General features: G+C 47.2%; 1 protein-coding gene, 1 non-coding gene and 1 pseudogene across 3 annotated transcripts in view; 1 reads left to right on the forward strand and 2 right to left on the reverse strand.

The window, feature by feature from the left end:
* Positions 1-6,142, forward strand: part of CREB3L1 (cAMP responsive element binding protein 3 like 1) — a 35,336-nt gene extending 29,194 nt beyond the window's left edge. The window contains exons 9-12 of one of the 2 annotated variants that reach the window (XM_007124989.4): positions 1,610-1,709; positions 2,638-2,764; positions 4,974-5,241; positions 5,428-6,142. In XM_007124989.4, coding sequence (XP_007125051.1) covers positions 1,610-1,709; positions 2,638-2,764; positions 4,974-5,241; positions 5,428-5,464 — 532 coding nt within the window. In that variant the 3' untranslated portion in view covers positions 5,465-6,142. The remainder of the gene's footprint in view (positions 1-1,609; positions 1,710-2,637; positions 2,765-4,973; positions 5,242-5,427) is intronic. The other variant, XR_008616528.1, reaches the window with a different exon arrangement.
* A 6,490-nt stretch (positions 6,143-12,632) lies between these two features.
* On the reverse strand, positions 12,633-12,756 carry LOC112067484 (small nucleolar RNA SNORA28). Its single transcript, XR_002893303.1, has one exon. It is a non-coding gene; the product is annotated as a small nucleolar RNA SNORA28 (small nucleolar RNA).
* A 1,830-nt stretch (positions 12,757-14,586) lies between these two features.
* Positions 14,587-16,356, reverse strand: LOC102987477 (eukaryotic translation initiation factor 5-like; annotated as a pseudogene).
* Positions 16,357-16,727: the final 371 nt, after the last annotated feature.

Here is a 16,727-nt window from a genome sequence, read left to right on the forward strand (position 1 = left end):
GCTTGTTAGAAATGCAGAATTTCAGGGGACATCGCTGGCGGTCCAGTGGTTAAGATTTCGCCTCCCAAGTCAGGGGGTGTGGGTTCGATCCCTGTTCGGGGAGCTAAGATCCCACATGCCTCGCAGCCAAAAAACCAAAATGTAAAACAGAAGCAATATTGTAACAAATACAATAAAGACTTTAAAAATGGTCCACATCAAAAAAACTTTAAAAAAAAAAAAAAAAAGAAAGAAAGAAATGCAGAATCTTGGGACTCTCCCCAGACTTACTGAATCATAATCTGCATTTCAACAATATCCTTGGGCGATTCACATGCACAATTAAGCTTGAGAAACATTAGTATGGAACCCGCACAGGACCTGGCATGCAGTAGCTATGTAAAGTCACAACTCTGGGTGCCATTTTTGTGATCCTGGAAAAACTGTTACATACACCTCTCTGGGCCCCAGTTTCTCTGTCTAAATGGAGATGATAGAAGCAGTATCCCCCAGGATTCATGTGACGATGAGATGAGACCTAGCAAGTAAAGGGCCAGCACTGTCCTTGGCATTTGAGAATGTTCCATTGATGTTAGCTTTTCTTCTTTGTTTTTTCTTGTTATTATTCTGAATTCTTGATAGTAACCAGCCATGAGCCCACAGTAGGTTTGTGGGAGTAATAATTGTTTGCTGGGAGTAATTAAAATAACAGACAACAGCTAGTATGTAGCAGGTGCTCAACAGAAGGCTTTTTCCTTCTTTCCTTCCTTCTCCCCCAGCTTCTCCAGCGGGATCCAGCCACTCCCCTGAATGACCTGGAGAATGCCCCCCTGACTCAGGGATGGGGGGCGGGAGCCCTCACCCCTCACCCCCTTCCTCTGGCCCAGATTCCTCCCTAGTCCCAAATAGGGCGAGGCCCTTAGAGCTGTTTCGCCACCTGCTGTACATTCTGGGAACTGCAACCCCACCGACCGGCTGGGTGGAGGAAAGGGAGAATTAAACATTTGTTCACCAAGGGTGGGCTGGGCACCCTCTGTGGGTACCCAGAGGATTCCTCGCCTGGAGGGACCCAGTCCTTGCCCTCAGGGAGCCCACAGTTAGCGAATGAGACTGACATAGACATTCATAAATAAAGTGTTACAGGTGCTGTGATAAAAGCAAAAACAGCAACAAAATTAACAAAACTGGTAGCTACCATTTCCTGGACACTTGCCCCTCACCATGTACCAGGCAGCTGCCAGACGTGTCCTTCGTATCAGCTCAAGGTGCCGTGGACACAAAGGAGGGAGGGTCAATTTAGCTGTGGCTGGTGCAGGGTAAGAAAAAGAAAGTGGCCTCAGCTGAGGTGGTCCAGGCTTGCCTCCAGCCCCCACCTTTGGCCAGGAGCATCACAGGGCACCCCTGAGCCTCCATAGGGTGAACCAGCTGTTCACCATGAGGCGGGTGTCAGGTGCCCCAGCCGCACCACAGAGGAGCCACGTGGGAGGTGACCTTTTCTGTCTTGACTGAAATGGGCACCTGGCGTGGAAGCCAAGTCTGGAGGCTGCCCAGCTCCTCCCCGGGAGAGCTCCCTGAGGCAGAGATGCCTGCTGGGTCAGAACCTGCCGGGTGACCGCTGTGCCCTCCTCAGGACCCTGCTCCAGCAGCTGCAGAAACTCCAGACTCTGGTCACCAACAAGATCTCCAGACCTTACAAGATGGCTGCCACCCAGACTGGGACCTGCCTCATGGTAGGTGCTGTTCCCTCACTGCAGGGCCACAGGAGGACAGGTCTTCCCCAGGCTGGCTTTCTACAGGGAGGTGGGGGGGCAGAGCTTCGAGGGCCTGGCCATATTGTGGGTGGTGTCACCAGAGTAAACCATCCTAGTACCTGGTGCACTGGCTCCAGCAGACCCCAGCCTCTTTCCCCAAGTCCATGGAACCTTCCAGAACATGACCTTCCCTGACCAGTTCTAACACGGTGTGGATGTGTAGTGACTCACGTGAACTCAGCTAGAGGATGGCAGGGCAAGTCCCGTGAGGAGACAGCTTCTGCAGGCCCAGTGGAGTGGAGTGATGGGCCTGGGGGCATGCGGGGAAGTATGGACCTGGTTCTTTCTGGAATGGAGGGTGGGTGCCTAGGCTGTGGCTCAGGCCTCTGCTAGCCCCTCTTCCACATTTCCTGGAGCTGTACAGCATGTTGGCTCTTGGCTAATCACTCCCCAGGCCCTCCAAGATCCTCAAGCTCTCAGGTGGCAAAGCCCCAGTAGAGGCAGGGGTTAGTTTGGGCTCTGTGACTCTTAACCTCTTCCTGCTGGCCCGCCTTCCTGGAAATCCTGCTGGGAATCTGGTGTGAAGATACGTGCCCCTCCCTTGCCCCAATCTCAGCCTCCTCCCACACCTACCCCTTCCTTCCCTTCCTGATTCCTCCACCCCATAGGTGATAACCACATTGGCCAATTCCCCCTCTTTTCTAGCACTGCCTGGGGCGGCCCCCCTACAATGGGCTGAGATGTCCCAACAGCCTCTACCTTCTCCTCCACCAGGTGCAGGAGGTGGTTGGCTCTGGGAGCAGCTTTCCTGCAAAAATATTGAGCCTTTTGCCCCCATTGGCTCGGGCGCAGGGGGAGGATTGGGATGGCCAGGGTTGCATCCCCTCCGCTCTCTCTCCACTACCAGGTGGCAGCCTTGTGCTTCGTCCTGGTGCTGGGCTCCCTTGTGCCCTGCCTCCCTGAGTTCTCCTCCGGCTCCCAGACTGTGAAGGAAGACCCCATGGCCACTGACAGCGTCTACACTGCCAGTCAGAGTGAGTGCTCTGAGCCAGGCTGCCTTCCCCCCACGCCAGCCCCAACTTCTGGGCAGAAGCCAGACACAAGAGAGGAGCCAGGTTTGGGGATGGCGCCATCTCATTCTACCTCCTCATCTTGCAGATGGGGAAACTGAGGCCCCCAAAGGGTCCATGATGTGTTCAATGTTAGTTATAGAATTAGGACTACAGTGAAGAGCCCCCGATTCCCAGCCCACCCAGGCGTGGCTTGCGGGGGTAGGTTTAGGGAATAACAGGAATGTTTCCACCCTAGCCCCCATGTATTATGGTGCCAGTTGGTAGGGACATCTGCTGAGCACCATCGGTATTTTACAACTAGGATAGCAAATCAGTTTCAGCTCCAGGAACATTTTCCATAAGACGGTGGTGGCTGCCTGAAGCACTGTGTTAAGAAGGACTCTGAGGCACCATTCAGGATCAACAGGATGGAGTGCCAGGATCCACTGGTAATGTCTGTCATGGGCAGAGGCGGGGTAGTGGTAGTGTGAGCTCAGATAGTTACCATCCCACTGGGTACTGTGAGGATTGTTAAGAGCATAGAGCTTCAGAGTCAGCCATATCTGCCACTCACTAACTGCGTGACCTCAGGCATGTGTCTTAAGCACGCTAAATTTCAATTTCTTTATCTTGAAAATGGGAGTTACAAGTTCCACACTTCCTGAGCACATTTGTTGTGAAGACTAAATGACATGGTGCACAAAGGCCATTAGCACAGTGCCTGGTACACAGCAGGCACCTACTAAATGAACACAATCGCTTCCTTTTTGATGAGCTCACAAGAGGAGAGAAAAGATACAACACACAGTGGCAAGGGGAGAACTGGTATAGGGTGCAGCAAAGAATAGTATGGGTTTCCAGAAGCAGAGGATACTTCAGATAGACCTGCGGAGGAACTTCCAGATAGTCCCTCATCATTTACCAGGAGTGAGTTATCCAGCAGGGCAGGAGGAGGAAGAGGAAACAGATGGGAGGTCAGAGAGAGAGGAGCTGGGGAGGGGTGGGTTTCAAGAAGGAGGGATACTTCAGGGAGGATGAGCTAAGCCTGCAGGGCCTTGAGGGGAGGAAGCTGCGTGGGGAGGGTTAGGGGAAGAGGAAGCAGAGGCGGGGAGTGAAAACCACTCCCTGGACCAGAGCAGCCTGAGGAGAGAACAGGACAGTTACTAAGGGAGGTGGGTGGCAGGGATGTAAGGTCTTGAGAGCCACGTGTCCATTTTCCCAAGGCCTGAAGGGCCTATGTGTGTTGGGAGGTACAGGGAACCTTGGAGAGGAAGGAATGGAAATTGCGGGGGGGGGGGGGGCTTAGGGGGCGAGGGAGGGAGTGTTGATGGACAAAACCAGAGTCAGGGGAGCCAGAGGAGTGAGGGAAGGAATGAGCCCCTCCAAGTGAACGCAGTGGGTTTCAGGCCCAGTGTCCGCAGGGCGAAGAGGAGGAGATGACCTCTGGAGCAGGCTGGCTTACAGAGCTGGTGCACCGCACAGCTCCAGGGACTCCGCTCACATAGACTGTGAGATCCGGGCCCTGAGAGTGAGAAGGGCGGTGGTGGGTCCTGGAGTCAGGCACACCTGGGTTTGCATCTCACCTTCAGTGCAGACTAGCCTGGGACAGCGTGCCTGGCAACCTGGAGCCTCAATTACCTGTTCTGTGAAATGGAGCTAAAAATATCTCATTCCAAGAGTTTCTGTTAATGATTTGATATAGGTTAAAGGATGCCTACAATGCCTGGCACATGATAGATATCCAAAAAAAATGTGTTTTCTTTTTTTTTTTCATTTCCCTGAAGGGCAAACTAGGGCCTAGAACGGGAAAAAGATTGATTCAACGTCTCACAGAAAGTGAGTGGTACAGTAGGATCAGAACCCAGGTCTCAGATGCCCCAGCCCAGTACCCTCTGCTTAGGAAGATCTAACTTTCTCTGAGTGCAGTTTCAATCACTCTATTTAAACCTCACATCAACAGGAGGTTAGCCCTCGTATTCCTATTTTACAGATGAGCAAACTGAGGCTCAGAAAGGTGAAAGCAAAGGCATGACTTGCCTGCAGCCACACAGCTCAGAATTGCTAGAGCTGGGATTCAGATCCAGACCCATAAGATTCCAGGGCCCAGGTCCTTAAACACCAGGCCCTGAATGTGGCCTGGATGGGGAGGGAGCCTCTTGGCACCGTGGTTCACCCTGATCTCCCTCTCCAGTGCCCTCCCGAAGCCTCCTGTTCTATGATGAGGGGCCAGGCTCTTGGGAGGATGGCCGCAGCGCCCTTCTGCCCGTGGAGCCCCCGGATGGCTGGGAGATCAAGCCCGGGGGGCCGGCGGAGCAGCGACCCCAGGACCACCTGCAGCATGACCACCTGGACAGCACCCACGAGACCAGCAAGTACCTGAGTGAGGCCTGGCCCAAGGACGTCGGTGGAAACAGCACCAGTCCTGACTTCTCCCACCCTAAGGAGTGGTTCCACGAGAGGTGGGTGGGTGACCCCTTCCCTTCCTGGGGTCCCAGGCTCCCCCCGCCCTCTGCCTGCCCCCTGTCCCCATGTCCTCAGCCACACCCTCCCAAGGCCCTGTCCCTACCATGTCCAGATCCAGCTTGCAGAGGGGCGAGAGGGTCCTCCCTGGACAGAGTCACCCCTGACTTCTCTTCTCTCTCTAGGGATCTGGGCCCCAACACCACCATCAAACTCTCCTAGGCCGTGCCAAGACCCAGGACACAGGACGTACCCTCTGGCACTCAGAAGAGGGGTTGTCTTGCTCACTAACCCGGATCCGGCTATTACCCCTGCCCCCTGGGGTCCGTCTTCCCCCCAGCCCACCTTTGCCCCAGATCTTGACTGGGGCCTCTCCTCTCCCCGCACATTTGGACTGTCCCCGTAGGCCAACCGCTCTGTTCTCACCACCACTCCACAGCCATCCGTCCTTCTCAGATAAACCACTCACTGGGTTACCTTTCTCATAACGACCAACAGGACCACTGCCTCCCTGCCCCAACCCCGCCACACACACACACACACACACACACACACACACACCGACCGACACACACCCCCACCCCTCCCCCCACTGTACAGAGACCAAGAACAGAAATTGTTTGTAAATAATGAACCTTATTTTTTATTATTGCCAATCCCTAAGATATTGTATTTTACAAGTCTCCCTCCGACCTGCACCCCTCCCTTGTTTTATATTTTATGAAGTTAGTGCGGGCTTTGCTGCTCCCTGGCCCAGGAAAGAGGATCCCCCCCCACCCCTCACCTGGCCTCCCCCTGCCGCTGCCCAAGCCGCTGGGCCTTTTTAATTGCCAAACTGCTTCACCCATCAGCTCAGCACATGCTTTAAGAAGGCATAAGTAAAAAAAAAAAAAAGATGCAGCATCAATTCCTGACTTTGTGCCTTTCTTCATGGTTGGGCTGGGGGCAGGGGAGGTGGGTGGGACTGAAGGATGAAGGAGTAAGAAGGGTAAGTTTATTTTATATTCTGACCGGAGGTGATTGGGGGGTGAGGGGTTTGAGAAAGCATTTGCGTTGAGTTCCCTCTTCCAGCCAGGCGCAGAGTTCAAACTAGATGGTCAAAGAATTTGCAGCAATTCCCCCACCCCAAGGCTCCTCCAAGTACCCACGATTGCTGAGTATGGAAGCAGAAAGGCATATAAGCCACCAAGATGGCCTTTAGGGGGTGGGACCTGCGATAACGAGCACTTAGGGTGGCCAGGCGCTACACCAGGCACTGTACACGCCATACTCAGGTTGGTCCTCCTAAGACCTGCCAGTTTCTTGGTTCTTGTATCCTTTGCTTCAGCTGGATTAAAAGCGCAGACTTCAGAGTAAGAACAGCTGCTTTTGACTACTGGCGCTGCCACTTGCTAGCTACATGCGGTGGGCAGAATTCCAGTATGACTCCAAGGTTCCTGCCGCCTGGCATACACACCCTGTTTCATCCCTTCCCCTAAGGTCTAGAGGGGACCTGTGAATGTGAGGGGATGTCACTCCCATAATTAGGTGACCTTTTATGGAAAAAGTAAAGGGATTTTGCAGGTATAATTAAGGTCCCAAATCAGTTGATTCTGAGTTAATTAAAAAGGAGGTTATCCTGGGTGGGCCTGACCTAATCAGGTGAGAGCCATTAAAAGAGGGACTGGGGGCTTCCCTGATGGCGCAGTGGTTGCGCGTCCGCCTGCCGATGCAGGGGAACCGGGTTTGCGCCCCGGTCTGGGAGGATCCCACAGGCCGCGGAGCAGCTGGGCCCATGAGCCATGGCCGCTGAGCCTGCGCGTCCGGAGCCTGTGCTCCGCAACGGGAGAGGCCACAACAGTGAGAGGCCCGCGTACCGCAAAAAAAAAAAAAAAAAAAAAAAGAGGGACTGGGCCCTTCCTGAAGAGATAGTCTCCTGCTGGCCTTGAAGAAGCAAACAGCCATATTGTTGTGAACCACGTGGAGAGGGCGGCCTCTAGGCGCTGAAGGCCTCATGCTATGGTGGCAAGGCATTGGATTCTGCCAACAACCTGAGCAGCTTGGAAGAGGGCCTCAGCTCCATATGAGACCCCAGCCCAGCCAACACCTGGACTGCCACCTGGTGAGAGCCTGAGCACAGGACCCAGCTGAGCTGTACCCAGATCTGAGCCATGGACACTGAGATCATACATGCGTTGTTTTAAGCCACGTTTGTAGTAATTCGTTATGCAGTGTAGGAAACTAAGACACTACGTAACTTGAACCTCTCTGAGCCTCCACTTCTCCGTTTGTAAAAAGAGGATATAACTAAGATTCAGTACATGAGGCTGTTGTAGGGATTCAATGAGGTAAATCATATAAGGTGTTTAGAACAGGGCCCAATGTACACTGGCTCTGAGAAAGATTAGCTGTGCATTTAGAGGCAGTATCAATACAGTGAGCTAAGGGCCAAGCTAGGGGTGCTACAACAAGCACAGAGGAGGGTGCCTCACCCAGACGAGCAGTAAGGGCTTCCTGGAAGAGGTGACATGAAGGACTGTTGGAAGTAGGCAGGAGAGAGAAAGGGGCATTCCAGAAAGAAACAGCCTGGGCTAAGGCCTCAAAGGTGGGAGAGAGAGCAGGAAAACTTCAAGAAAACCTCAAATAGTTCAGAACAGACAGAAGGTAAAGGGCAAGGATGCTGAGAACTGAGGCTGGATAGTGATCAGGGCCCAGATCCAGAAGGGCCTTGAATGCCTTGCTCTGGCATTTGGACTTTATCATGCAGGCATGATACTTTCATACTCGGAAGAAGGGGCCTGGTGGTGGGATGGCGCCTGGGCCAGCCACCAACCAGAGGAAAAGATGGACAAGACCAGACAGAACTATGGAGCCTCAGAATTGACCTTCAAGGCACTTCCCTGGCTGTCCAGTGGTTAAGACTTTGCCTTCCAATGCAGGGGGTGAGGGTTCGATCCCTGGTTGGGGAGCTAGGATCCCACATGCCTTGCGGCCAAAAAAACAAAACATAAAACAGAAGCAGTATTGTAACAAATTCAATATAGACTTTAAAAATGCTCCACATCAAAAAAAAACCTTTAAAAAAAAGAAAAGAATTGGCCTTCAAGCCCCATCCTCTATCCTCCTCCTCCCACAGCCTCATCCTGACCACTTGATGGGGACCTCATTGCCTGCTGCTGGGCATCAGTTTTAACTGCTAGAATACGCAGGCCTTTGCAGCAAGGCCATTAAAGTCTGGGCTCTGGGCCAAAGCTATGATTATTATTAACAATAACTTTTAGCACACCCCCTTTCCTGATTGATTCATCCATTCTATTAGTCATTCAACAAACTGCCTTCAAAGGCCCCCCCAGGCTTGTGGAGGAGGCTGGGGAGTAAACCTGTCATCAGAGCCAGTGTGATGGAGGGGTGTACAGGATGCTAAGGAGATGCAGAAGAATGTCATGTAATTCAGATTCTGTGGGTCAGGGAGGGCAACTTGGACTGAGTCTTAAAGGATGGGTAGGAGTTGGCGAGGTACAGAAGGGGTTAGGGTGTTTGGGGTGGAGAAAATGTCAGGTGCAGACACAGAGTCATGAAAAGCAGGGCCAGGACCGGGGTAAGGCAGGGGGGTGATTAGCGTGCAAAATTTAAGGAGGCACTTGTACAGCCCTGAGAGTGAGTATCTCCTTAAATTTGGCACCCTAGGAGCCCCAACTTGCTTCACCCTCATCCCGGCCCTGATAGAAAGTAGGGCCCTTGCAGGGATCTAAAGAAAGAACATTTTATCCTGAAGGTGATAGAGAGCCGCTGAATATTTTTAAGCCGGAGCGTGAGACAATAAGATTTGCCTGTCCTGGGGCTCTGCAGGGGGTATGGCGAAGATGAGACAGATTCCGGAGATAATTAGAAGGAATTATCAACAGGCTTTGACATCAAATTGGCTGTGGGGTGCAAGAGGGAGGGTGGAGCCCGGCATGACATTTAGGTGTCTGACTTGGAGGCCAGGGTGGTGGTGGATGAGACCTTTCGCTGAGACAGGGAATGCAGGAGGAAGAGCAGGTTTGGAGAGAAAAAGAATTCGTTTTATCGTATCTTGCATTTGAGCTGCCTGTAGAATGTTTACATTAGCATGCAAGTCTAGGGCTTGGCAGAAAGGGATCCCAGGCAGATTAGAAAATTGTCAGCATCCAAGTGGTATGTTAAAGTCTTGGGTCTGCATAAAGTGAAGAGAGATTTAGGGAAGGACTCCAGGGAAGCTGGACATTAAGAGACAGTGGAGGAAGAGGAGCAAACAAGAAGGGTGAAAAGGAATGGTCGGAGAGGGGAGAAAAACCAGGAGAGGTGAGTGCCCCAGAAACTGATGGAGAGAGCTTCCAGGAACCGTGCTCACAAGTGTCAGATGCTATGTGAGAGGCTGGAAAAGATGAGAAAACAACGTGTCTATTTGCTTTGATAATGAGGAGGTCACCAGTGACCGTGGCTGGAGCTGTGTAGGGAAGAACTGGGGCAGAAGTGAGACCCGGGTGGAAGTGAGGACAGGTGGGTCGGTTGTGAAGACTGGGGTAGACGGGGGATGTAGTGAACACTTGTCACAGAGGGTGGCAACTAGAGCGGGGATGTAGGTGAGATCAAGAGCAATTTGGGGCTGCTCTTTTAGATGGGGGAGAGTTGACCATGCTTATTTGTAGAAGGCAAAGACCCAATAGAGAGGGAAGATGATGGATGATGGGGGTGTGTGGGGGAGGGGAAGGGATCCAGGGAGCAGGTTGAAGGATCCACTTTTTTAAAATAATTTTAACATAGTTTTAATCACGTAACATAGCTGTTTCAAACAGGAAGTTTTAAGACAGTTGAATACAGCAAAGTGAAAGATCACTCTATTAGAATAGCCGCTCTGAATAAACTCCTTACTATGTGGATTTGAATTCCACTGAAAGTTTGGCACTAGACTGAACAGTGGTCTAAGCCAAAATTTTCTCTTTAGTGTTTAAAAGCCTTGTTAAGTTTTTCTTCAGATTTAAGGGGGGCGGGGGGAGAAGAAAAAGGGAAAAAAAGCCCTCTATAACAAAGCCTCATTAGCTTGATAATGGGTATGCTGAAAGCAACTTCATCTCCCCGGAACAATTCCAGGTAATGGCAAAAATTTAAAACCCAGGTGAGACATGAATTTACAAAAACCTCTTCTCTTTGGTGCGACAAAGCACATTCCCTCCAGGTAGGTATATGGCTCTCCCTCAATCTCATCAAAATCTATCAAGAAAGGCAGCTGGAGACCAAGCTGTACCTCTCCAGTAAGGACTGCCAGGGTTTAATTTCTTAAAATATCAAGCTAACAAGGTTTTATTATACCAAATGTTTATATAATTTCAATGTGAAAAAAACTTACATACATTTGTTAAGGTCTCATTGTAATCTGTGAGATGGATCACAAACAAAGAGGTGAATGATACAAGCCAGTGCTCCAAAAAAAATTCACTCCATGCATTTTGATTCCCACAGTGTACTTTTTGTGTAAATTTGTATCCTCAAGATGATTTCTCAGATGTACTCATAAGCCCTTCTATCAAGTGAGTTTACATCAGCAAATTGGGCAAGCAGATGGGGGCGGGGTGGGGGAAGCCCTCTATAACAGAACCTCATTAGCTTGATAATGGGTATGCTGAATGCAACTTGATCTCCCCTAAACAATACCAGATAATGGCAAAAATTTAAAACCTAGGTGAGACATGAATTTGCAAAAACCTCTTCTCTTTGGTGCGACAAAGCACATTCCCTCCAGGTAGGTATATGGCTCTCCTTCAATCTCATCAAAATCTATCAAGAAAGGCAGCTGGAGACCAATTTGTACCTCTCCGGCAAGACTGCCAGGGTTTAATTTCTTAAAATATCAAGCTAACAAGGTTTTATTATACCAAATGTTTATATAATTTCAATGTGAAAAAAACTTACATACATTTGTTAAGGTCTCATTGTAATCTGTGAGATGGATCACAAACAAAGAGGTGAATGATACAAGCCAGTGCTCCAAAAAAAATTCACTCCATGCATTTTGATTCCCACAGTGTACTTTTTGTGTAAATTTGTATCCTCAAGATGATTTCTCAGATGTACTCATAAGCCCTTCTATCAAGTGAGTTTACATCAGCAAATTGGGCAAGCAGATCACAAGGAAGTTACTTCCAAATCTAAAGCCCAGGATGGGCTGGGTCAGGCGCTAGTCACTGGCTTTCAGTTGCCATCATCACAGACTTCCTGGGTATCTCACAATATTGTGAAAATAAAAAACACCCCCAGTCTTACACCAAAATATAGGCTCTTAGAAGTATGCTTTTAGCTTTTTCAAAAAATAAAACATTTTGGGGGGTGGGGGGAATTTGAGATATAGTTAACACTTATTTTGGCAAGATAGCAACAAAAACCAGAAAAGTATAAGCTATGTGTCCAAATGCAGAAGTCATCAAAGAACCAGTTTATCAGGGGAAAAACCCACACTGAACGAAAGATACAGTATGTCTAAATATTTTGAAATTGTAATTTGAATCAAGAGTAAATGCTGAAAAATTATGCTCAGTTTTTGCTAGAGATTAAGTGTACCTTTTCCTGCTTCCCCCAAATAAAATCGTAGAGCTTACTAATCACTCCCCAAAGTTTCAGTTTTCTCTCAGTATAAAGCAAGAGCTACATACACATAATAAAATGCTTATATGTTAATGTAGTGATTCCCCTGGCTCATCCAATGTGCAATGCACATGACTTCAAAGACTACAATTTGGGGCAAGTATAGAAGAAATGAAAAAAAACACAATTCAAGTTTCAAAACCTGTTCTTAAAATTATTTATAGGACACTCAGGTCATTTTAACATCTCAGTAAGATAAAGGTGTTTGCACTGTCATTGATTATCAGTCCACCTTGGCATGGGAAGAATGTACATTACCAGATGCCAATCTGAGGGGCTAGAAATAAGACTTAAAAGTACATTTCTTAATTAATGACTAAGTAAGGTATTAATAAGTTTATGTTCACGTTCTGCCGAGACCTCTTTACAGTCTCAGCACCTAACAATATCTAACAGGCTCCAATAATCCTCTCAGATTAAATGATGGTGCAACATTTTTTAAAGGAGCCAATTATTTCAGTTTACTTAAGTCATTCAGAGCCAAAAATCTGAAGAACGACCAAAATCAAATCTTTATTTTTATAACTGTATAAATGTGACCCAAATGTGTCCACCACTAAATTTTCAAAAAGAAACATGCTGTAAATAAGCAAACTACATCTGCTCACTGATATGTGTATGGAGACTCCCTAGATGTCTTGTTGGGTTTAAATACAGACCACTCACAGCAATACATTTTTAGTAGAAAGTGTAGCATGACGTTAAGCCATTTTAGCTTTTGCACATACATGTTGCACTTCTGGCTGATGATGCAGAAAGATTCTCAGCATTAGCTTGTCTCACAGGAAAGAGAACACCGGAATAGGTTAGACTTCCTTGCTATAGCAAGCTCAAATTGTGTCAGACTTTTGATTATCTGCCACAGAGTGTTGCTTGCATGCTCTAAAACCACTTTAGCTTAATGAGCAAAGATCTGCATTTTCCAGAAGTCGATCCTTTACTAAGATCCCATCACAATTTGTTTTACAGTATTTCATACATCCTAAGACAGGTCTTGAAAATCGAGAATGTGGTAGAGTTTAATTAGCAGCCTGTACTTCACCTAACAATACATAAAACAGTACATTTAACAAAAAAGTTCAAAGTTCAGTAAAATATGGCACAATGACTAGAAATTTCTTAAACAGTTGACCTTTGGACAACACAGGTTTAAACCGCACAGGTCCATTTACATGGAGTATTTTTCCTCAATAAATACACACTACAGTATCACACCATCCATGGTTGGTTGAACCTTGGATGTAGAAGGCTGACCCTATTGTTATAGGCAAATTTTCACTTGTGCAGGTATCCAAAGGTCAACCTCACTCCAGTTTTACAGCAGTAAAGACACTTTCATTATTTCCAACAATCAGGTGCTTCATGCCAAGATTTCAGCAGTTATCATGAGCACTCACCAGGTGGGTTTTTGAGAATGAATGTGCAGAGTTTATGATGTGTGTCAAGCATGCCTCGATAGCCACGGGCTTTACAAGAATTACCTATTGTTTGTTTCTTCGGATGGACATGCAGATCCATTTCAGGATTCTCACACTCAGGACAGAGAACAAATTTTTTAATGAATCCATCCAACATGCCTTGCAGCTTATTAGCCTCATGAGATCCACTGACAATGTAACGGTCATTCTTAACATCAAACTGGGTCTGTGCTCCCAGTTCACAACCAAAATATTTGGTGGGCTACGTTGGAGGCCGATTAAGCGCTTTGGCTACGTCAACCATGTTGACTATAACTGTCTTGATTCCATTTCCTTTGCCCTCAACCTTGGCAATCAGACGGGGCCTCTTGTAGCGATAGAACTGGTCTGACACGCTGCGGTTGACATTGACAGACATTTTGGCTTATTAGTGGCTTTATCAATAAGATGAAGAGATCTCTGATTGCAACTTTTTGGTATCCTCTGTCTGGAGAAGAAGGGATGACATAAACGACTGCAAGAGTTCTCGGTCTCTGACATGAAAAATTTTTCGCCACTGAGGCTGTAAGCTTCAGTCATCAAAGAACCAGTTTATCAGGGGAAAAACCCACACTGAACGAAAGATACAGTATGTCTAAATATTTTGAAATTGTAATTTGAATCAAGAGTAAATGCTGAAAAATTATGCTCAGTTTTTGCTAGAGATTAAGTGTACCTTTTCCTGCTTCCCCCAAATAAAATCGTAGAGCTTACTAATCACTCCCCAAAGTTTCAGTTTTCTCTCAGTATAAAGCAAGAGCTACATACACATAATAAAATGCTTATATGTTAATGTAGTGATTCCCCTGGCTCATCCAATGTGCAATGCACATGACTTCAAAGACTACAATTTGGGGCAAGTATAGAAGAAATGAAAAAAAACACAATTCAAGTTTCAAAACCTGTTCTTAAAATTATTTATAGGACACTCAGGTCATTTTAACATCTCAGTAAGATAAAGGTGTTGCACTGTCATCTGATTATCAGTCCACCTTGGCATGGGAAGAATGTACATTACCAGATGCCAATCTGAAGGACTAGAAATAAGACTTAAAAGTACTACATTTCTTAATGACTGAGTAAGGTATTGATAAGTTGATGTTCACGTTCTGCTGAGACCTCTTTACAGTCTCAGCACCTAACAATATCTAACAGGCTCCAATAATCCTATCAGATTAAATGATGGTGCAACATTTTTTAAAGGAGCCAATTATTTCAGTTTACTTAAGTCATTCAGAGCCAAAAATCTGAAGAACGACCAAAATCAAATCTTTATTTTTATAACTGTATAAATGTGACCCAAATGTGTCCACCACTAAATTTTCAAAAAGAAACATGCTGTAAATAAGCAAACTACATCTGCTCACTGATATGTGTATGGAGACTCCCTAGATGTCTTGTTGGGTTTAAATACAGACCACTCACAGCAATACATTTTTAGTAGAAAGTGTAGCATGACGTTAAGCCATTTTAGCTTTTGCACATACATGTTGCACTTCTGGCTGATGATGCAGAAAGATTCTCAGCATTACACTGTTAAGCTGGGCTGCACCCACCCCTTTAAATGGCATCAATATCAATGTCATCGTCCTTGTTGTCAGACTTTACAGCTTCAACTTTCAGTACACTGGCAGTCTTTGAATACATCACCTCAATGTTCTCATCTTCATCATCATCTTCACCACCGGAAGATTCTTCCTCTGCTTCCTTCAACCACTTTATAAAAGGTTCCGCTTTGACACGAATCTCTTTGGCAAGTTCTTTTGAGACATATTTCTTAGAGGCCTTTTCGGACCAGCTAACGATGACTTCTTCCTCCAGAAGGTCTGCATCATACATCTCCTTCAAGATATGTGGAATCTTGGAGATGAGCTGAGCTTGATGCATTGCTACCACACACTCCAAGCCATGAAGAAGGTACCGTTGAGCTTTTTTGTTGTTGTGACAAAATCGTAAGAAATGGCGCCTGTGTTTCTTAATTTGCTCTCTAATTTTCTCATTAAAAAGAACTTCAGTCAAAACAAGAGGGCCCATGGCTTTTACATCCAGTCTTTCTGCTTCAGCTACAATTTCTTTGTCAGATGAGTCAATAACACCCTCTTCTTTCTTTTTCTTAACAAAATCAAACAGGATATTGACACACTCTTCAACAGTCCTTTCCAAATCATCACTGAGGGTTAAAACTTTCGCGTGGTCACTGACTTCGTCCATTCTTCGCCTTTGAGCTTCCTCTGTTGTATCCTCCCCCGAATCATCATCTTCCTCTTCTTCCACAGCATGCAGAGGACTGATTTCATTGGGTGGTGGTGGTGGTGGTGTCTCACTGCTGGACATGGAGCCATTTTCCTTGTCTTTGCCCTTTCTATTTTTCTTTTCCTTCTCTTTCTTTCCTGTACCACTGTCACTATTCTCAGGTGGGTTTTTGAGAATGAATGTGCAGAGTTTATGATGTGTGTCAAGCATGCCTCGATAGCCACGGGCTTTACAAGAATTACCTATTGTTTGTTTCTTCGGATGGACATGCAGATCCATTTCAGGATTCTCACACTCAGGACAGAGAACAAATTTTTTAATGAATCCATCCAACATGTCTTGCAGCTTATTCGCCTCATGAGATCCATCGACAATGTAACGGTCATTCTTAACATCAAACTGGGTCTGTGCTCCCAGTTCACAACCAAAATATTTGGTGGGATCTATTTGGGGGAAGAAAGTCTGATTCATTAGAGTTGACTAAATTAACCTTTGGCCGCTCACTCAACCTTGGCAATCAGACGGGGCCTCTTGTAGCGATAGAACTGGTCTGACACGCTGCGGTTGACATTGACAGACATTTTGGCTTATTAGTGGCTTTATCAATAAGATGAAGAGATCTCTGATTGCAACTTTTTGGTATCCTCTGTCTGGAGAAGAAGGGATGACATAAACGACTGCAAGAGTTCTCGGTCTCTGACATGAAAAATTTTTCGCCACTGAGGCTGTAAGCTTCTTGCTTGTATGCTGTGTTTCCCCAATACAGGTACCAGTGGCTGCGCAACAGGTCTCTGGAATGTTCTCGCTGTGACTCCACTTTTTTTTTTTTTAAAGAAATACTTTATTATATTTTTTAAAGATTTATTTATTTATTTATGGCTGCGTCCGGTCTTAGCTGCGGCACATGGGATCTTCGTTGAGGCATGCGGGATCTTTCGTTGCTGCACGCAGTCTTCTCTCTAGTTGCCGCATGCGGATTTTCTCTTCTCTAGCTGTGGTGTGCGCGGGCTCCAGGGTGCATGGGCTCTGTAGGTGTGGCGCTCAGGCTCCGGAGCGCGTGGGCTCTGTAGTTTGCGGCACGCGGGCTCCAGTTGAGGCGCGGGAGCTCAGTAGTTGTGGCGTGTGGGCTTAGTTGT

The sequence above is a fragment of the Physeter macrocephalus genome, unplaced genomic scaffold (assembly GCF_002837175.3).
Source record: "Physeter macrocephalus isolate SW-GA unplaced genomic scaffold, ASM283717v5 random_74, whole genome shotgun sequence".
Lineage (NCBI taxonomy): Eukaryota > Metazoa > Chordata > Mammalia > Artiodactyla > Physeteridae > Physeter > Physeter macrocephalus.